Below are 17446 nucleotides of genomic sequence, written 5' to 3'. Positions count from 1 at the left end.
TATTTTTTCTTTGAACAACCCTTTTGAGCATTCCAGGTGGGATGGGCTTTTGGTTGAATGCTTTCTACTGGTGTGGTTTGAACTTGGAAGATGAGTATGAAATATAAAGTACACTTCTGGTTAAAACAAGAACAGAAGATTATGGGCCAACAGTACAACCATCACTGATTGGAGATCAGTTTTAATCTAAGTTCAGAAAATGATCTAAGATCAGACCGGTGTTGTGTTGTATAACACTGATCTAAGATCAATTAATCGAAGTTCAATTTTGATCCCAGTTCATATGTTAGCGCTTGGCAACAGCGCAGAAACAGGGAGTTGTGTTGAGCAGTGTGAATCTCTTTTCCTTCATATTCTGTGTGCCGAGCGAAAGAAAGAAAGAAAGAAAGAAAGAAAGAAAAATTTACTGAAGTGAAGCAGAAAAAGGACCATTCTAATTTTTCCAAGGAGGACAAGGATGCCCTAGTTGAAATCGTACCAGGCGAGTTGGCCGTGCAGTTAGGGATGCACAGCTGTGAGCTTGAATCCGGAAGATAGTGGGTTCGAGCCCCACTGTCGGCAGGCCAGAAGATGGTTTTCCGTGATTTCCCATTTTCACACTAGGGAAAATGCTGGTGCTGTACCTTAATTAAAGCCACGGCTGCTTCCTTCCCACTCCTAGGCATTTTTTTGTCCCATCGTCAGCATAAGACCTATCTGTGTCAGTGCGACATAAAGCCAATTCTAAAAAATAAAAAAAAACACGAGGTAGCTTCACTCTTAGCCCCATACTGAGACAAGGGAACCATCTTTACACAACCCCAAATGTTCTCTGTATTGCTGACCTGGTTGCTTTATGGACTCGATTATAAGCTCGGCATGAAGTACTGGAGTCAGAAGGTAATGACAACACTGATAACCATTGTCTCCCAGGAGCAGGCCTATGCCTTCTGGAATGTCTCCTGTTTCGAACTGAGAATGCACTCGTAAATTAATGAGGATATTGCTATCGTGAGCAGATTCTAGCCATCTTGCTATGATATTTAGAGACCTGAGCTGAGCATCACAAATAACTTTAACATTTAACAAAAACCACCCATGACAATTCCTGTAAAGCTCTGCGTTATCACCCCCAGGAGATATTATAGGTATGTGGGTACAATCTATAGCGCCTAGAACACCAGGGAAGTGTTGTACATCGAAAAAATCACGCATGATTTTCCTCATGTCAATTTGTTCGGAAGGCATTTTGATAAACTTGTGTTTCAGTGCAGCAGTAAGATTAGATACCGTACACGTTGAATGGCTCTGCAGATTGTCGCTGCGTCTACATGCAGTAAATCACCAATGATTAACTCAAAACTTCCCGTGGCAAAGAATCTTAAAGTTAGTACTGTAAAAACGTGTGCATTGGAGACAAAGGTTTGTTTCTTTTGATAGGTTTAACTAGAATATCATGCAACCCGAGTTCTAGCTGTTTCATGGTATCTTTTCCCAAGCGATCCCTCAGTTTAAACTTCTTATCACTCAATTCTCTCATTGGATTTCCTTTTTCACAGAACACACGGGGAGCCCGACAAAATTTATCATTTTCACCATCAGAAGATATATCCGAGAAATCAGAGTAATCAGACATCTGTAAAATACGAACGAAATAAGATAATAACATAAGCAGATTATCGAGGTTATGTTATAGAATTATTACATTACACTGCTGTAAAAGAAGCGTAATACTGCCTCTATATGGACAACAACTATAGCTAGCAATGTATGAGGTTAGACTTCAGTGTATTTTTTTTTAACCATTTATCGTTAGAACACAGGTAATATTTTATTACCAATCAGCTGTTCTTGTATCTCAAGTAGAAAACAACTCCTTGAACTAAGATCAAAGAGTTTGATCGGAGAAATTTCTCGAGTCAAAGTTGATCTTAGTTCAGTGCGAATTGATCTCAGATTAACGTTTTTATACAATACAAATGTCCGAGTTTTGCGTGAACTGAGATCAATTTCGTCTCTGATCTAAGATCAAACGGTTTATACAATCAGCCTTATGTGTATTTCAGGAGTCATGGTTGGAAGATGATGATCTGCATCTGTGACTGAAAAGCAGTAATCTAGATATATATTAAATTCTGTACATACATGGTGGTGTGTTACAACACAGCACTGGAACGTGGAATGGATGGATCAATTTCAACCAAACTTGGTACACATATGACTTACTATCCAGAAAAAAGTACTGTGGGGGTAAGACACCATTAGTATCCCTAGGAGTGGGTGTGGGAAGGGGTGATATGTAAAAATAATTGAAAACAACCAATAACAGTGTCAGTGGGGTTGCTGAGATGAACAGTGACACTCTGGAAGTCTTTTAAGTCCAAGTTCAGTTCTCATCATCATGGGGGTGATAAGGGATGAAAAATAATTATTTTAAAGGGTTAAGATTTTCATACAGGCTAAAATACAGTTGTCACCACTGCTAATTGAACGTTATTTGATTTACAAGTAAAAATTGAAGATAACATACAATAAACTATAAAATATTGTACCTTAGATACAGCTGGTGAAGCTTCTTCAGGAGTCGCAGGATCACAGCTCTTGCCTTCCATTTCCTTCACTTTTGTATCAAGATTTAAAGGATCCTAAAATATATATATACAAAATTAATGTGATTTGTCAATATACAAGCTATTTCTGAGCATATATATAAAAACAGTTGTCTGATCATTTAACCCTATAATCTCTGTGCTCCACTCTGTACTGCCAGATGAAAAGTGTCCTAATCCAGCACTAGATCCCTAGAGATGGTGAGATTTCTGAAGGCCAGAAAAAGTCCATTTTGTATTCGATATCCATGTAGTACAATGTCAGGAGGTAAAAGATTTTTGATTACACATTTGATCATTTATATATTATATTTTTTTAATTCACTTCTTAATTTATTTGTGATGCATAGGTGATAACAGATTACCAAAAAAATTTTACGATCTAAAACTTGAAGACAAAAGACCAAGAGGGCGACCAAGACTCAGGTACAAGGACATGGTGAAGATTGACATTCAACAGAGAGGACATACTTTGGAAAGCATTGAAAAAGGAGAGAAGTTCAAGGACCGCAACTGGTGGAGAAGCCTAGTTTGCCGACCCATCGCATAAGATGGAACGACGTGGGATATGTATGTATGTATGTATGTATGTATGTATGTATGTATGTAATTTATTTAGTATTGTTTTTTATTACAATAATGCCTTTGCTGGCGAGATGTATTGTTTACAGTGCACTATGTCTTCTGGTATGGGTTATATCAAATTTGTTACTAATGGAAACAAGGGAGGTCCACCTATTCAATACCACACAATGTCATAAGAAAAATTATAACATTTTATTATACTCGGTACCAGTTTCGATGCCGGTGTGCATCATCATCAGCCAAAAATAAGAAAAATATACATAGACAAAGTTACAATAAACAATGCATAAAGTACATACAAATTTTACAAAACTGGCAAGACCTAATTAAAAACAGGATCCATAAACGTTAACCTATGACCTAAACTTAAAAAATAGCACCAACTGTCTTAAAACTATGAATATACATCCTCTTGATAAAAGTCCTCTGAATCTAAAAACATAAACCATGTGCGAGCAGATTAAATTTGAGGACAAAAACCAATGCTTCACTATCATAAACGTCCAAGAGCATAATTTTAATTTTGTAAAAACATATGTATAAAAGGTTTTCTTGCTAAACATTCACTAAGTATTAGAGTAACCGGTGCAAGAATTAAGAAACCATTTTTCTATTGGTTAAAAATGGCTGTCATTAAAATAACACAACCAGTCAAAAGACGTAACAACTTCCTATTTTGCATGATAAAACATATGTTTTCTCTAACTTAGCCGCTTTCTTTAAGTATTAGATAGCAAGATCTTTTTAATGAAAAATTGGTGGACGCCATGTTTCCAGGGTACTGTTCTCGGTTCAAATTAGGACGTCTGGGAGCGTATATATTATGTGTTATTAGACGTTAGGGAAGACACAGATCATTCAATCATTCAATGAAAGTTTTTAAACTTGAAATTTGTTACTTTCACTGACCTGTCTCAGTCTCATCCTTGGCTTTGACAATATGAAAGTGACTGAGGTATGAGTGATGCTAGTAATACCATTGCTTATACAGCCAGTCCCTGTTATGGATGGTGTGAATATATTGCCCATAGGGTCGGTTGGTGCATGCATTTCAGTGGGCTTGGCAGACTGATATGTAATAGCAACAGCTGGCTCGGTGAAGAAAGCAACGGGAAACTACCTCACTCCTCATATCCCTAGTACGCCTCTTCAGTGACACCTAGGCTATTTATGACAGCTGTTGGCTGAGCTGCAGAGGATCAAACCAGCCTTCGGGCTGAGTACCCAACATATATACATTTATTACAATATGTTGTAAACACCACATATACTGGCCAATCAAAACTAAATTTCCACAGAAGACTTTTCAAAATTAGAAATAAGCATATAAATATAATAATAAATAATAAATTAAATTTCCAATAATAATAATAATAATAATAATAATAATAATAATAATAATAATAATAAAACCACAAATTCAGTTCAAAAAGAGTTGATGCAAGCAGAAAATGACATAACGGACTATTACCAGTATAACAGGCAGCCCAATAAACTCGTTAAGAATCCCTGGATAATTTACATAACAATTTTAATACGATGATAATAATAATAGCAGCAACAACACCAATATATAGGGGAGCACTAAAATTAAACACCTAACATTAGTAGAGCGTGTCATTGACCAAGACAGGATGGGGTGCGTGGCATAGCAGAAGGTCAACGAACAGACTAGCCAGCTGGACTCATGTCAATGACAGAGTACTGGTTTTGCAATGACTTGCATTCTACGTTAGAGTTGAGAGAAGTGAGGACTTCATTAAGATAAGTTCAAAATTTTAAGTGTTTAAAGATTTAAACAGAAATAAACATAAATGTCTATATATTTCTAAATATTTCTTGAGTGTGATTTGATAGAATCTGATCACGTTCATTCAAGAACATAACATGTCATTCTATTTTAATTAAGTTATTTCTTTTTCAGATATAATTCTGTTATCATACGTTTTATTTTTCAGGTAGTTTATAGATGCATTCATTTAAAATTAGTTTTGACATTGTGAAGAACCTAACAGTTATAAATTAGTTCCCTTTGTCACAATTTTAAGACAGCTGATAGAATACACAATCAGGAGACCACATACACTCATGAGCATATGTATTAAGCCGGGTATTGACTGCGGCAGCCGCGCGCGGCAGTGTTCGTTGCTTTGCCTCGCGCAGTAAGACGAACACTGCTGCGCTCGAACTTCGTGCGGGTTGAGCCAAATCGGAGCGCTCTCTTGTCCCGCAGCAAAGGGATTTCAGTGCGCTGTGTTCGTTCAGTTGAGACGGGTGTTCGCAGAGGGGTCTCTTCCCGCATCGCGCTCACTTGTTTCTCTCCCTGTCCGCCTTCCGCGTGACGTCATGTGACATGAGACAGCGCTCTCCCGTCCTGCTGACACGTATTACCACTACAGTCTAAAATGGTCATAACTTCTGAACCATTCATGCAAATAATGTCCTAACAAGGTTATTGTAATCCTTATAAAATACTGGAGGATGTCAAACAATATATTTTGATGAGGAACTCGAGGATAATATCGAAATATTTATTTAATTTTAAGGAGTTATATTTTTTACCGCGGACTGTAGCATAAAATCGCTTCTAGAGGGCAGCCGGTTGGAAATAGGTATGTGCCATCGTGGACTTTTTTGTAGAGGATTCTATGCTCTACATTTCGTATGCTTACACTTGGGGTCTATCGTTGATGGTTCACACAGCGTAAGCCAAGAAAGCAAGTGACCGACCGACATTTTTGTCTCTTTCTACGTATTTACTGTATATCGGATCACGGATACATAATAATTTTATAGTGGTTCAGTACATGAACAGTGTTCGTGTCGTCAGTATCTGAAGTAGAATCACTGTACTGATTAAAATGCTGTCAACATATTATGGAAACGTGTGAGGAAAAGAAAATGCCAGTTCAAGAGTTAAAGAAGAAAATTTCAACTTCATTGGCGTCATACAGAAAAGTCTCGGATTAAGAAGTCTCTCATTATTTACAGATGCAGTTACTGTTTACGTATCCAAGTGGTTTGCTTTCAAGGAATTCTACTTCATGGCCAACAAAAATACACCCAACGATACTGTGGATACTTTGTGTGATGTACGTATCTGTTTCGTTACAATACGTCTCCACGTGAAGTATTCATAGTGTTCACGCGCGAACTGAGGAACCAGTGTCGATCACCTGCCGCGCTCAACTCTGGCATCACAAACATGGTGTTACGCGTAACACAAACGAAAGAGTTTGCCGCGCTCGAACAGATACGCGCGTCAGCCGCGCACAGTCGATACCCGGCTTTAGAGATTGCTCAAATCAAATCGAGAAGAGTCCTCGATTTCAATCCTATAATATTATATTATCTTTTAGAAGAAATACACCTTTTTTCCTCCTAGTTAATGGAACATGTTTCATCCCTCATAGAGGACATCTTCAGCTTAAAGGAGATACAAGGGTATAGTAAAAAGTATGGCAAAGTTGACAAGTAGAATCTAAAAATAAATAATTATACAAGATTTTGGAACATTATCTTCCTTTTTGCATGTACAGCTCTTGTAAACTGCATCCTTGAACTGGTGATACTCCAGTCATAGAAGATGATGTTAACATTTAAAATTAAATATCTTCTTATAAGCTATTAATCTGTACTTAATGTTAAGGCGATAATTTTAGGTTTAACCTAGCAAGAGAAACTGCTCTCAATATTATTGCATTGCAATATGGATGATCAAGATTTGCCAATAAAGCTTGAAATTTTCCTAGATATTTGTTAAGGAGTTTCCCTGCTGATCCCTTTAGAACATTATTGAATGATTCTATACCATTATGAGTTATCCATGTATAGACAATATTTTAAAGGTCTTGATATGCTAAAGTTCAATATCAACTGTCACATTACAGGACATAAGCTTACTAATTGCACATATTTTTCATCCTCATATTTCCATATGCATTCTAAACATTGCTGAAAATTATACATCTTTGAAATACTTGATGGAGTTGCATTACTTTTGTCAGGTTCAAGTTAAACATGTGGTGAGCCCATGGTGGCATTTTCTGCAACATTAACATTACCTCATTTGAATCATTTGCATTTTCACATTAATTAACCTCATTTGCACAGCAAAATTTCCATATATACCAATTTCCCTTATACCTTCTCTTACCAAGTGCTTTCCAGTGAGCCATTCTATGCTAGAAAATCACAATATCACAGCACCATGACATAAAATAATATTTTGTAAGTACAAGCAAATGATATCAAAACTTTTCATAATTACCAACATGAAGATTGCACTTTACTGAGTGGTCAAAAATCTATCTTGAATAGTTAAGGTTCAAATGAAAAACTCTGTAAAAGTGGGCATGTTCTTCTGAAGTACACCTTTGTGACTAAACTAATTTTTCATAATAATGAAATTTTTAAACTACTCTACATTGTAAATGTCTAAAAATGTAAAAAAAAAAAAATCAATTCTGATTTTTATTCCCCATAGCTGAGTCTTTTTTACCTCACCTGGGCAGTTCAGTGTGAGGAGGTTCTCTGATTGCCCAAATTCAAATACAGATCAAATATTTCAAATCTCCCTATGGAACTTACCACAGATGAAGACTCAGCATGATCCTCCTGAACATCAACTTCAACCTGAACATCAACTTCAACTTTGATTCTGACTGGCTGCTCCATGCTTACTGTCTCAAATGGACACTGTAAATAAAAACAATGACTACAAATCTCAGAATAATCACATAATCTAGTAACACATCATCTACTTCTTCTATCACTTTTCCCATACCTAGTGGGGTTCTGGGTGCAATCTGTGTTGAACATGTGGATTTGGCCCTGAATCAAACCCAGCATGGAGGGATGTATTAACTATTGTGTGTTTCTGTGGAGGTTGGCAGTGTGGTGTGTTGTATGAAGATGAAGAGGAGAGTGTTAGGACAAGGACAAACACCTAGCATCTGAGCCACAGGAATTAATCCTTTCACTTTTGAGCTCTCAGCTGACAGATGTGTGAAAACTGTCAACCATATTTACTACACTATGCACACACTTCTTTTAAAATTACATGGGAGGCACACCAATAAAGATATCAGCATGAATGTTTGTAAACTTATAGAGTACACATCAGTTATTATCACTGCAAATAAGTGTGGTATCTGTATCAAAAGGGTTCAATGTAAAAACGTAATTAAATGTGGAAACAAAGTTAAAAGTTTCAGATTTTGAAAGTTTTGAAGTAATTCTGGAAAATGGTGTTTACTGCACAAGTTTGTGATTAAGGTTAGTAGAAAGGCTATATTAATGTTTACTAGCATGGTGAATATCAAGATTCTATGTGCATTCGATCCAAGGACAGATTAAAATGTATGAAGTGATGTATGACTGAAAAATGTTGGCCATTCTTAGTGGACGTGCTAGATTATTATCACTGTCATCTACATTTTTAGATTTGAACAAAGAAATATCATCACACGAATAATTATTGAGATATTATTGAGATATAGCTAAATGAACTCACTTCACCATGTCAAACACGATAAATGACTAGGCCTAACCTAACTGAACTATATTTAAAACTTCACTAATACTATGCACCTAATTACCTAAGAAAACTATTTAAATAATGAACTAACAAGTAAACTAAATATACTGTCTCTGATACCACTTAATTTCACTATATAATCACCGCAAAAATACAAAGAAATGCACACAAATTTGCTTCCAACCACGATGTAAACAAGACACAGAACTTCAGGAAGCAAATGTTTCAGACTCTGAGCATATTAATACATACGGATGGTCGGCAGTTCCCACGGAGTACAATGTGAGTTAAAACTGTGCTCTTCTTATCCCGTGCAAAATGCTGCTATCTGGCATGTAAATAACAAAAAAGTCCAGTAACGATGGATCGTTACCAAGACAGTTTTCACAGGAACTGTGCGTACCAACAGATCGTTACCGTACCTTGAAACCATAAGGGTTAACCAGATGCGATTAAACTCCCCAAACCAACCACACCTTACCAAAAAGCAGACCCAGAATCCTTTGAACCGCAGGCCTCAATACTAACCATTCAGCCCAGGTGCCAGACTAGTAATACATTAACCCCTCAGAAAAGGAGAACATTTGTGTGCCGCTTTACCCAGTAGGTGGAGGCTATTCAGATGTGAGCAATGACAAAATGCAGGGATCTCTTTATTCACTGTTACAACAGCTTAGCTCAGAAATTCTGAAACATTTACAGTAGAGACTCAAAAGTATGTAGTTTACATTGACTGACATTATATTTACCTTATAGAGAAGAGACCTTCCACATTTCATACGAAATGAAAGTGATGTTCTTGTATTTGCAAAAGTTATTTCACAATGCAATGAAAACTCAGGAACTTTAAGCAGAAGAATCAGGAACAATAGTTCAAAGATTCATTAGCACAAATCCCAGGTTAATAGGGCGATTAGTTCATGAAAACGAGGGCATGGCTTTGGCATGTTTTGTCATCTGTTACTTGGTTGCGTTCACTATGCGCTCCCATTTCGTATATCATGCGTCCACCATCACTTTCGCTCAGTTCAGTCTGATGTGGTGTTCTTATAGTCTGATTTATTAAAACTTATGCCTGTTGCTCACGGTAAAATTTTCTCTCAAATGTATTGTACAATAATGTAATTTTATAAAATTTCTGTTGCTCACGGTCAAATTCAAGTTTGATAAAACCTTTGATAAAACATTTCATAAAATAGGAAATGTTCTATTCCGTAAAATTAATTTTAGGAAACAAAGCAATCAGCAAAACTGATATCACGATGATGCTGGTGCTACGTCGTGAGAAGATAGTGAAGCTCGATTGTAAACAAACACTTCTTTCTAAAATGGCAGGATCCGGGTGGACTAAGGAAGCTGTTAGTGTTTTACTGATGAATACCAGAAAAATTCTTGATTGTACGAAGTTAAAATGCCACTTTACCACAACAGAAATGCAAGAAGGTAGGCAGAAAACATAATCGCCGAATTCCTATATGAATGCTGGTCTTCTAACCTCAACTAATTTTCAACCAAGGACAGCAATCCTCTACCTTCTTCTCTTCTTTTGATCCAATTCCGAGTCCAGCATTTCCTGGCATTTCTTTTCATCCTTTTTACCACTGTACAACATATAATTGCAGCTAAAGCAGCAAGTTTTGCTTTGTTTGTTGGAGCCATACTCTCAAACACACTGCAAGTTGAACAGCTGATTCTTGGTTTAAAAGTTTATCGATAGATGGCAGCACATACACATCTTAGTTCAGAAGTGAGTTCATAGATGGCCATCCTGATGCTTCCACGGATTTTATAAAATAATTTTACCGTGAGCAACACAACTTGTTTTCACCAAATTTTTATAAAATTAATTGTACAACAAATTTTACGAAACATTTTACCGTGAGCAATAGGCATTAATTACTTCTCTTTCATTCAAACTGCAATGTGCTATACTTACGCACCAGAAGGAATCCTTGCCAGATGATGTCAACATACATATCGGTGAAAATATGGTAATTTATACTAACAATCTGCATAAGTTAAGCCTAGGCATATGGCAGAACTGTAGAGGATCAAACCAAGCTCCAGGCTGAACACTCAAAAAATAAAAACCACACACACACACACAAACACACACATACATAGAGGGTCCCTCATATAAAACTAAGACTGTTGAAGCGGCATTTTTACTCCGCGATCCGTAAGCTGCATTATGGGAGGCGTGCACATAGTTCTTGACCTTGCTAGCAAACAGCATGTGTTCGACCTGGCAAGTGGTAAGCATGAGTTGCCAGTCTGAACGTCATATGTCAACATGGTAAGACAGTTATCATTGCAACACCATATTTTCACATGTAGAAGTTCTGGTTTCATCTTAATGGTCGTATGAACAGTTATACAGTAATTCTCGCTGTTGGTGTGCAGAAAACCCTAATAGTGTTTATGAAGTCCCTCATTATGAAAGGAAGATTGGTGTTTGGTGCGCTGTTAGTACAAGACAAATAATTGAGCCTACTTTTTTCAAGATGACAGTAAATGCAGAGAGGTACCGAGATGAAATTTTGATGCATTTTGATGCCGTTCTTCCATCAGTTAATGACAGAAGAAAAATCATGTGGGTAGTTTCAACAAGATTCAGCCCCTGCTCATACACAAGAAGACTCCCTTTTTACAATCTCAGAAATGTTTGCACACAGAGTGATCAGTGCTGATCTATTTCCCCCTCATTCTCCAAATCTAAAAGCATGTGATTTTTACTTGTGGGGTAAACTGAAAGAAAAATTGTATCAAAAAAAAAATCCTCACATTTGGATGAACTGAAAGAAAATGTTATGAATGAAATCAGAAACATTACAGTGGCAGAACTTACTCGTGTCCTCCAGAATGTGGTTACCACATACAATGCCTGTATAACCCAGGAAGGATGACACTTTCAGCATCTTTTATAAGGTAAGATTTCATATAAGATTGTATACATGTTTAAAGCAGGGCAGTTGCATGCGATATAAGTTTGGCTGAGACAGCTGTCACAGCATAGAGGACAAACACTGTGTGCTTGGCCTTAGTTTGTATGAGAGACCCTGTATATACATGGTGGAATATAGTAAATTTGAAAATTTTTCCAAGGGGCACTGACTGCGAAACAGGTTTTTAGAACTATTAACTCATGATTCTCATCATACATTACCTTACCGGTATATTCCAATATAACCAGATACCTAGGTGAAAATTATATTATATTTTTTAATGTATACCATAGCAAAGTTTACCTCAATTTTGAATATATCAGTTTTCTGTAGTTGCAGAATTATCTAATAACTTGAGAGTACTGAGAGAATCAGTGCAAATTAATGCTTTATTACTACTATGATATTTAATATATAACAGCACCTGATTGATCTCATAATTTCTTTACAAATTGTTAGTAAATATATTATTCTTTCTATTTTACCTGAAATACTTGTAAAAATTTGTTTATCTGTAAAGAACATTGCACCAAGTGAGTTGGCTGTGTGCTTAGAGGCATAAAGCTGTGAGCTTGCATTCAAGAGATTGTGGGTTCAAACACCACTGTCGGCAGTCTTGAAGATGGCTTTCCAAGGTTTTCCATTTTCACACCAAGAAAATGCTGTGATTGTACCTTAATTTAAGGCCACAGCCACTTCTTCCTTTCCACTCCCAGCACTTTTCTAGCCCACTGTCACCATAAGACCTATCTGTGTCGGTGTGTCATAAAATCACTCATAAAAGAAACACAGCAGAGCTTATTGATGGTATAAGACAAGATGATGACTAGTATGCTGTGTGAGTACAATTTTGGCTGTAAACATTGAAGCTAACCGAAGTAATACACATTTATTCTCTATTGACAGATAAGGCACTTTGACAGTGTTCTGATGTTTTGAACTACCAGTAAAAAAAAAAAAAAAAAAAAAAAAAAAAAAAAAAAAAAAAACAAGGGATATTTAGGAATTCTTTTTGAATCAATCTACTGTACATATGAGCATCATTTTCAAAAGTTGATTATATTTGCAGGAAAGGGCATTGAAAATTTGGGATGTACCCTATTCTGTGTTATGTTTGGTTTATATTCTAACAATTTTGAGAAAGCTCAAAGATTTCAAATCAAATCAAAATCAAAATCAAAATCTCTTTATTTGCAAATGAGGTGTCTACCTCGGTGGCAAATGGTACACTAAAATACATTATTGTCAGCACTAAATTTTAAATTAACAGAGACGAAGGAAATTTTCCTAGAATACAATATTATACAATTTACGCTAATAATTTTTTCTATTAAACACACACATCATCCTTAATAAATTTATATTGTTTACAAAATTCTACTTATAATATCTTACAAACATAGTCAACTCATATACAGGACGGTATGTGAAATTACTTCTAATAATACTATACAACTGGTATAAGATTAAAATTAACATTCAATTTATTTACATATTTATATTTTACCTATTTTGGAACCTAAGTAGCATAACGACCTGCTGCGTCTTAACCAGAGCCCCTTTTGCCACCACTTTTCAGAGTTCCTGAAGGGCCTTCACAGCTACCGTAGCGGTCCCAGGGCCCTCGAAGTCCCCACTGTACTTCACCCCTACAGGCAGTCCCCTACTTGGGCTGTCCAAACTCCTTAGACCAGGGGATGGAATTAATTTAATCACACACATTTATTATTTACAATATCCTGCACTGGTCGAATGCCCTCTAACATTTAATTTATTATCTCTGTTGTTGTGTATTCTCTTCTTGAATATCTGTACAGATTTTGGAAAAGGATCAAACACTACCCCTGGTAAACTGTTCCACTCCTTCACGCCCTTCCCAATGAAAGAAAATTTACCCCAATCGCTTCTGCTAAAATTCCTTCTAATTTTGTACTTGTGGTCAGTTCTACCAATATAATTATTTTCCAACCGAAGCCTCTCACGGATATCTCCCCATGCTTCTTCTCCTGTATAGGCTCTATATAATCCTATAAGTCTACTTTTCTCCCTTCTCTTACTTAAGGTTTCCCACCCAAGTTCCTTTAACATTTCTGATACACTACTCTTTCTCCTGAAATCCCCTGTTACAAACCTTGCTGCTTTCCTCTGCACACCATCTAGTTCTTTTATTAGGTATTCTTGGTGAGGATCCCAAACACTGTTTGCATATTCCAATAATGGACGAACCATACTTAAGTAACATTTTTCTTTTAATTCTTTGTTGCATCCTTTAAGTAGCCTCATTATGACATGTAACGATCTGTATGCTTTCCCAACAACGTCATCAACATGACCCTTCCAGTGCAAATTACTTTCAAATCTCACACCTAAGTATTTGCACTTGCCATCTTTTGGGATAACTACCTCATCCAAAGTATATTCAAATTCAGTTTTAAAGCTCCTGTTTGTAAAAGTTGTAACAGTTGATTTGGCTCCATTAATCTTCATATTATTTTCTTCAACCCATTCCTGGATACTGTCAAGGTACCTTTGTAATTCTGAACAATCCTCAATATTATTTATTTCCCTATAAACAATTATGTCATCTGCGTACAATCTTATTTTCGATGTTATATTGTTCCCTAAGTCATTTGCGTATATTAAGAAAAGTAACGGACCGATTATACTACCCTGTGCAATTCCCTTCCAGACTTTCTCTTCCTGTGATATATTATTTCCTACTTTGACTTTCTGAACCCTTGAATTTAGAAATGTTCTTATCCAACGTATAACCCTTACGTCCAATCCTATTCCCTCCAATTTCTTTAATAATATTCCATGTTCTACTCTATCAAAGGCTTTGGAAAGATCTATGGCTATGCAATCTAACTGGCCTCCTGAATCTAACTGATCTGATATGTCCTGCTGAAATCCCACCAGTTGTGCCTCGCAAGAAAATTTCTTTCTAAATCCATACTGGCTCCTCATGAACCAATTTTTATCATCACATATCCCTCTGATGTACTTTGCTATTAAACTCTCCAGTATTTTACAAACTATACTGGTCAGGCTGATTGGTCTGTAGTTCTCTGGTTTCCTTTTATCACCCTTTCCTTTATAAATTGGTATTATTATAGATCCCTTCCATTCCTTTGGTATCACACTATTATTTATGACATAGTCAAAGAGAAATTTTAAATAAGGCACTATATACCACCCCATTGTCTTTAATACCTCCCCAGTAATTTGATCACTTCCTGCTGCTTTTCCTTGCTGAAGCAGTTGGATTTCTCTGAAAATATCTTCATTTGTGAATGAGAAGCTTCTTGTTTCCCTCTGTGTCTCTCCCTCTCTATCTTCTGTTACGGTTTCCAAGTCCTGACAATCTTCTACTGAATCTCGGAATTCCCTACTAAAGAGGTTTGCTTTCTCAGTATCTGTTAAATAGTGTTCACCCCCTTCTCCCACCATTGTAGGAATTTGGATTCCTTTTCCTTTTTGATTCCTAATATATGAATACAGCTTTTTCCATTTCCCTTTGTGGTCATTACCCTCTTGAAGAATGCCATTCATATAATTCTCTTTTGCTTCCTTTTTCACTCTATTCAGTTCCCTCATTAGTTGTTTTCTAGTTTCTCTATTCTCCCTACATTCTTTGATTTTCCTGTTTACTATTCTACATTTTCTTTTTAATTTTCTTATTTCCCTTGTGTAATAAACAGGGTCTGAGGTCATTTTACCCTTCTTAACAGGTACAAATCTCTTCTCTCCTTCCCAAATTATTCCTTTAAATTTAGCCCAAAGTGTATCCACATTACTCCCTTCACTCATCCAACAACTGAATTGTGATTTAAGGTAAGTCCCAAATTCATCAACTTTAGTTTTTCTGTATAATTTCTTGTCTTTTGTGACCCTCTTATTAAGCATTTTTGGTACGAATCCTACATCCATTATTACAGCCTTATGGTCACCTATTCCAAGTTTGTTTGTTTGTTTGTTTTTGTATTGTTTTTTATTCATAGAGCAGTTGTAGTTTAGGGATAACTGGATGTTTTTAACTGGTCATTCTACTTTAATAGACATTTTTTGCAGTTAGTTTACATCTTAACACAAGTAGAGAATCAGTAACCTCAACCAACAAAGCATTATTTTGTTGGAGGTGATTTCAAAGCCCCTACAATTGTTCTTATGGTTTTGTACTCTAGTTCATCTAATTTATATTCTTGATCTATGGATGCTATATCTATAAAGTGATTTCCACATTCAAACACTGATTTGGTAATACCTTTACAAATTCTTAGTAGGGTGTATGGATCAGACCTTCTCTATTTGTCAATGATTTCAGTAAATGTATTTTTCTTTCTAGTTTACCTATTCTACAACTACAGACAACTGGTACATTCAACATTTAGGAAAACTTTGCTACGATATATATATATATACATATACATACATACATACCAAGCAAATATATATGATCTGTCCAGGTTCCTAAATATTAGACAGAATTCTGACTGTGTGTAATATCTAATCTCCAAATTTTACTGGACCTTTCTAAAAAAAAATATTTCTAAAGATCATTGCTGAGCTTTTGGATGGTTCAAGACACGATGACGACTAGTGTGCTGTGTGAGTAAGATCACTTCATAAACATCGTACTTGCAGACATAATAATTTTCAGAAAGTGTTGATCTATGCGTAATTGTCGTACATAAGCTGATTTTGCTTCAGTTATACACTCCTGCATGAAACTGAAAGCAGCAACTAAAGAAAACAAATGAGTTCAAACAGGTATAGTAAGATGTGAATTTCATTATGATCCGTTTTGATGTATTTAATGTAATTATAAATCACATCAAATATTTATTAGTATTGAATAAGTGAATTATGTTTAAACTGGTGATGAAGGACTTTCAAGCCCTCTTAGACTTGGCAGAAAGTTGCCAATCCTCCTAGTGTGCTTCAAATGCCAGATGGCAAGTGTGACTGAGAACAAACTTCAGAAACAAGGTGAGGCATTAGATTTAGATTAGGCTTAGCAGGATAGTGGGTGCAACTGCTTTCCACTACTTGGTGTCCCAAAAGAATCATCCGAAGATGTTTATTAAAAGTCTCTAGGCATAATTAAGGGTCAATTTTCACTTGAACTGTCAATAAGTGACGTTGACCACTGTTACTCGGGCACCAAAACAGGACATCTGCAGATGTGGTTGCAAAAGGAAATCACCCAAGTATAATAAAATTCCTGCACTACCATGATCACGATCGTGTGTCACAGGTAAGTGTATGTAAAAGTCAGTGGATGTATTCAGTGCTGTGCTCGGGTAAACTTACCTTATTTCATGTATTCCACTTTTGTTGGTAAATAATGTCTATCCCTAGTGTGAACGACCCACATTCTTTACCAAAAAACACAACCAAACCCCATGATACTACAGCCCTTGAAGGGCCTTGACCTACCAAGCGACCGCTGCTCAGCCTGAAGGCCTGCAGATTATGAGGTGTCATGTGGTCAGCACAACAAATCCTCTCAGCCGTTATTCTTGGCCTTCTAGAACGGGGCCGCCATCTCACCGTCAGATAGCTCCTCAATTCTAATCACGTAGGCTGAGTGGACCTCGAACAGCCCTCAGGTCCAGGTAAAAATCCCTGACCTGGCCGGGAATCAAACCCAGGGCCTCCGGGTAAGAGGCAGGTATGCTACGGGGCCAGCACATTCTTTAACTCTTCTCTTAACTCTACACTTTCCCCTCCCACACCCAGCAGCAATAGTATCCATACAAAGGAGACAGCTGATAGACCACTAAAGA

The 17446-nt window shown here is 36.5% G+C and overlaps 1 protein-coding gene across 1 annotated transcript in view; it reads right to left on the bottom strand.

Annotated features, from left to right (window-relative positions):
• LOC136885354 (uncharacterized) overlaps positions 1 to 17446 on the bottom strand; it is a 79305-nt gene that overhangs the window by 49667 nt on the left and 12192 nt on the right. Inside the window, exons 2-3 of the mRNA XM_067157866.2 lie at positions 7764 to 7871; positions 2532 to 2624 (exon numbers count right to left, since the gene is read on the bottom strand). Coding sequence (XP_067013967.2) covers positions 2532 to 2624; positions 7764 to 7850 — 180 coding nt within the window. The 5' untranslated portion in view covers positions 7851 to 7871. The remainder of the gene's footprint in view (positions 1 to 2531; positions 2625 to 7763; positions 7872 to 17446) is intronic.

This window comes from Anabrus simplex, chromosome 14 (genome assembly GCF_040414725.1).
Source record: "Anabrus simplex isolate iqAnaSimp1 chromosome 14, ASM4041472v1, whole genome shotgun sequence".
NCBI lineage: Eukaryota > Metazoa > Arthropoda > Insecta > Orthoptera > Tettigoniidae > Anabrus > Anabrus simplex.
Note: the sequence above shows the minus strand (reverse complement) of the source record. Positions and strands in the feature narration are given on the sequence as shown.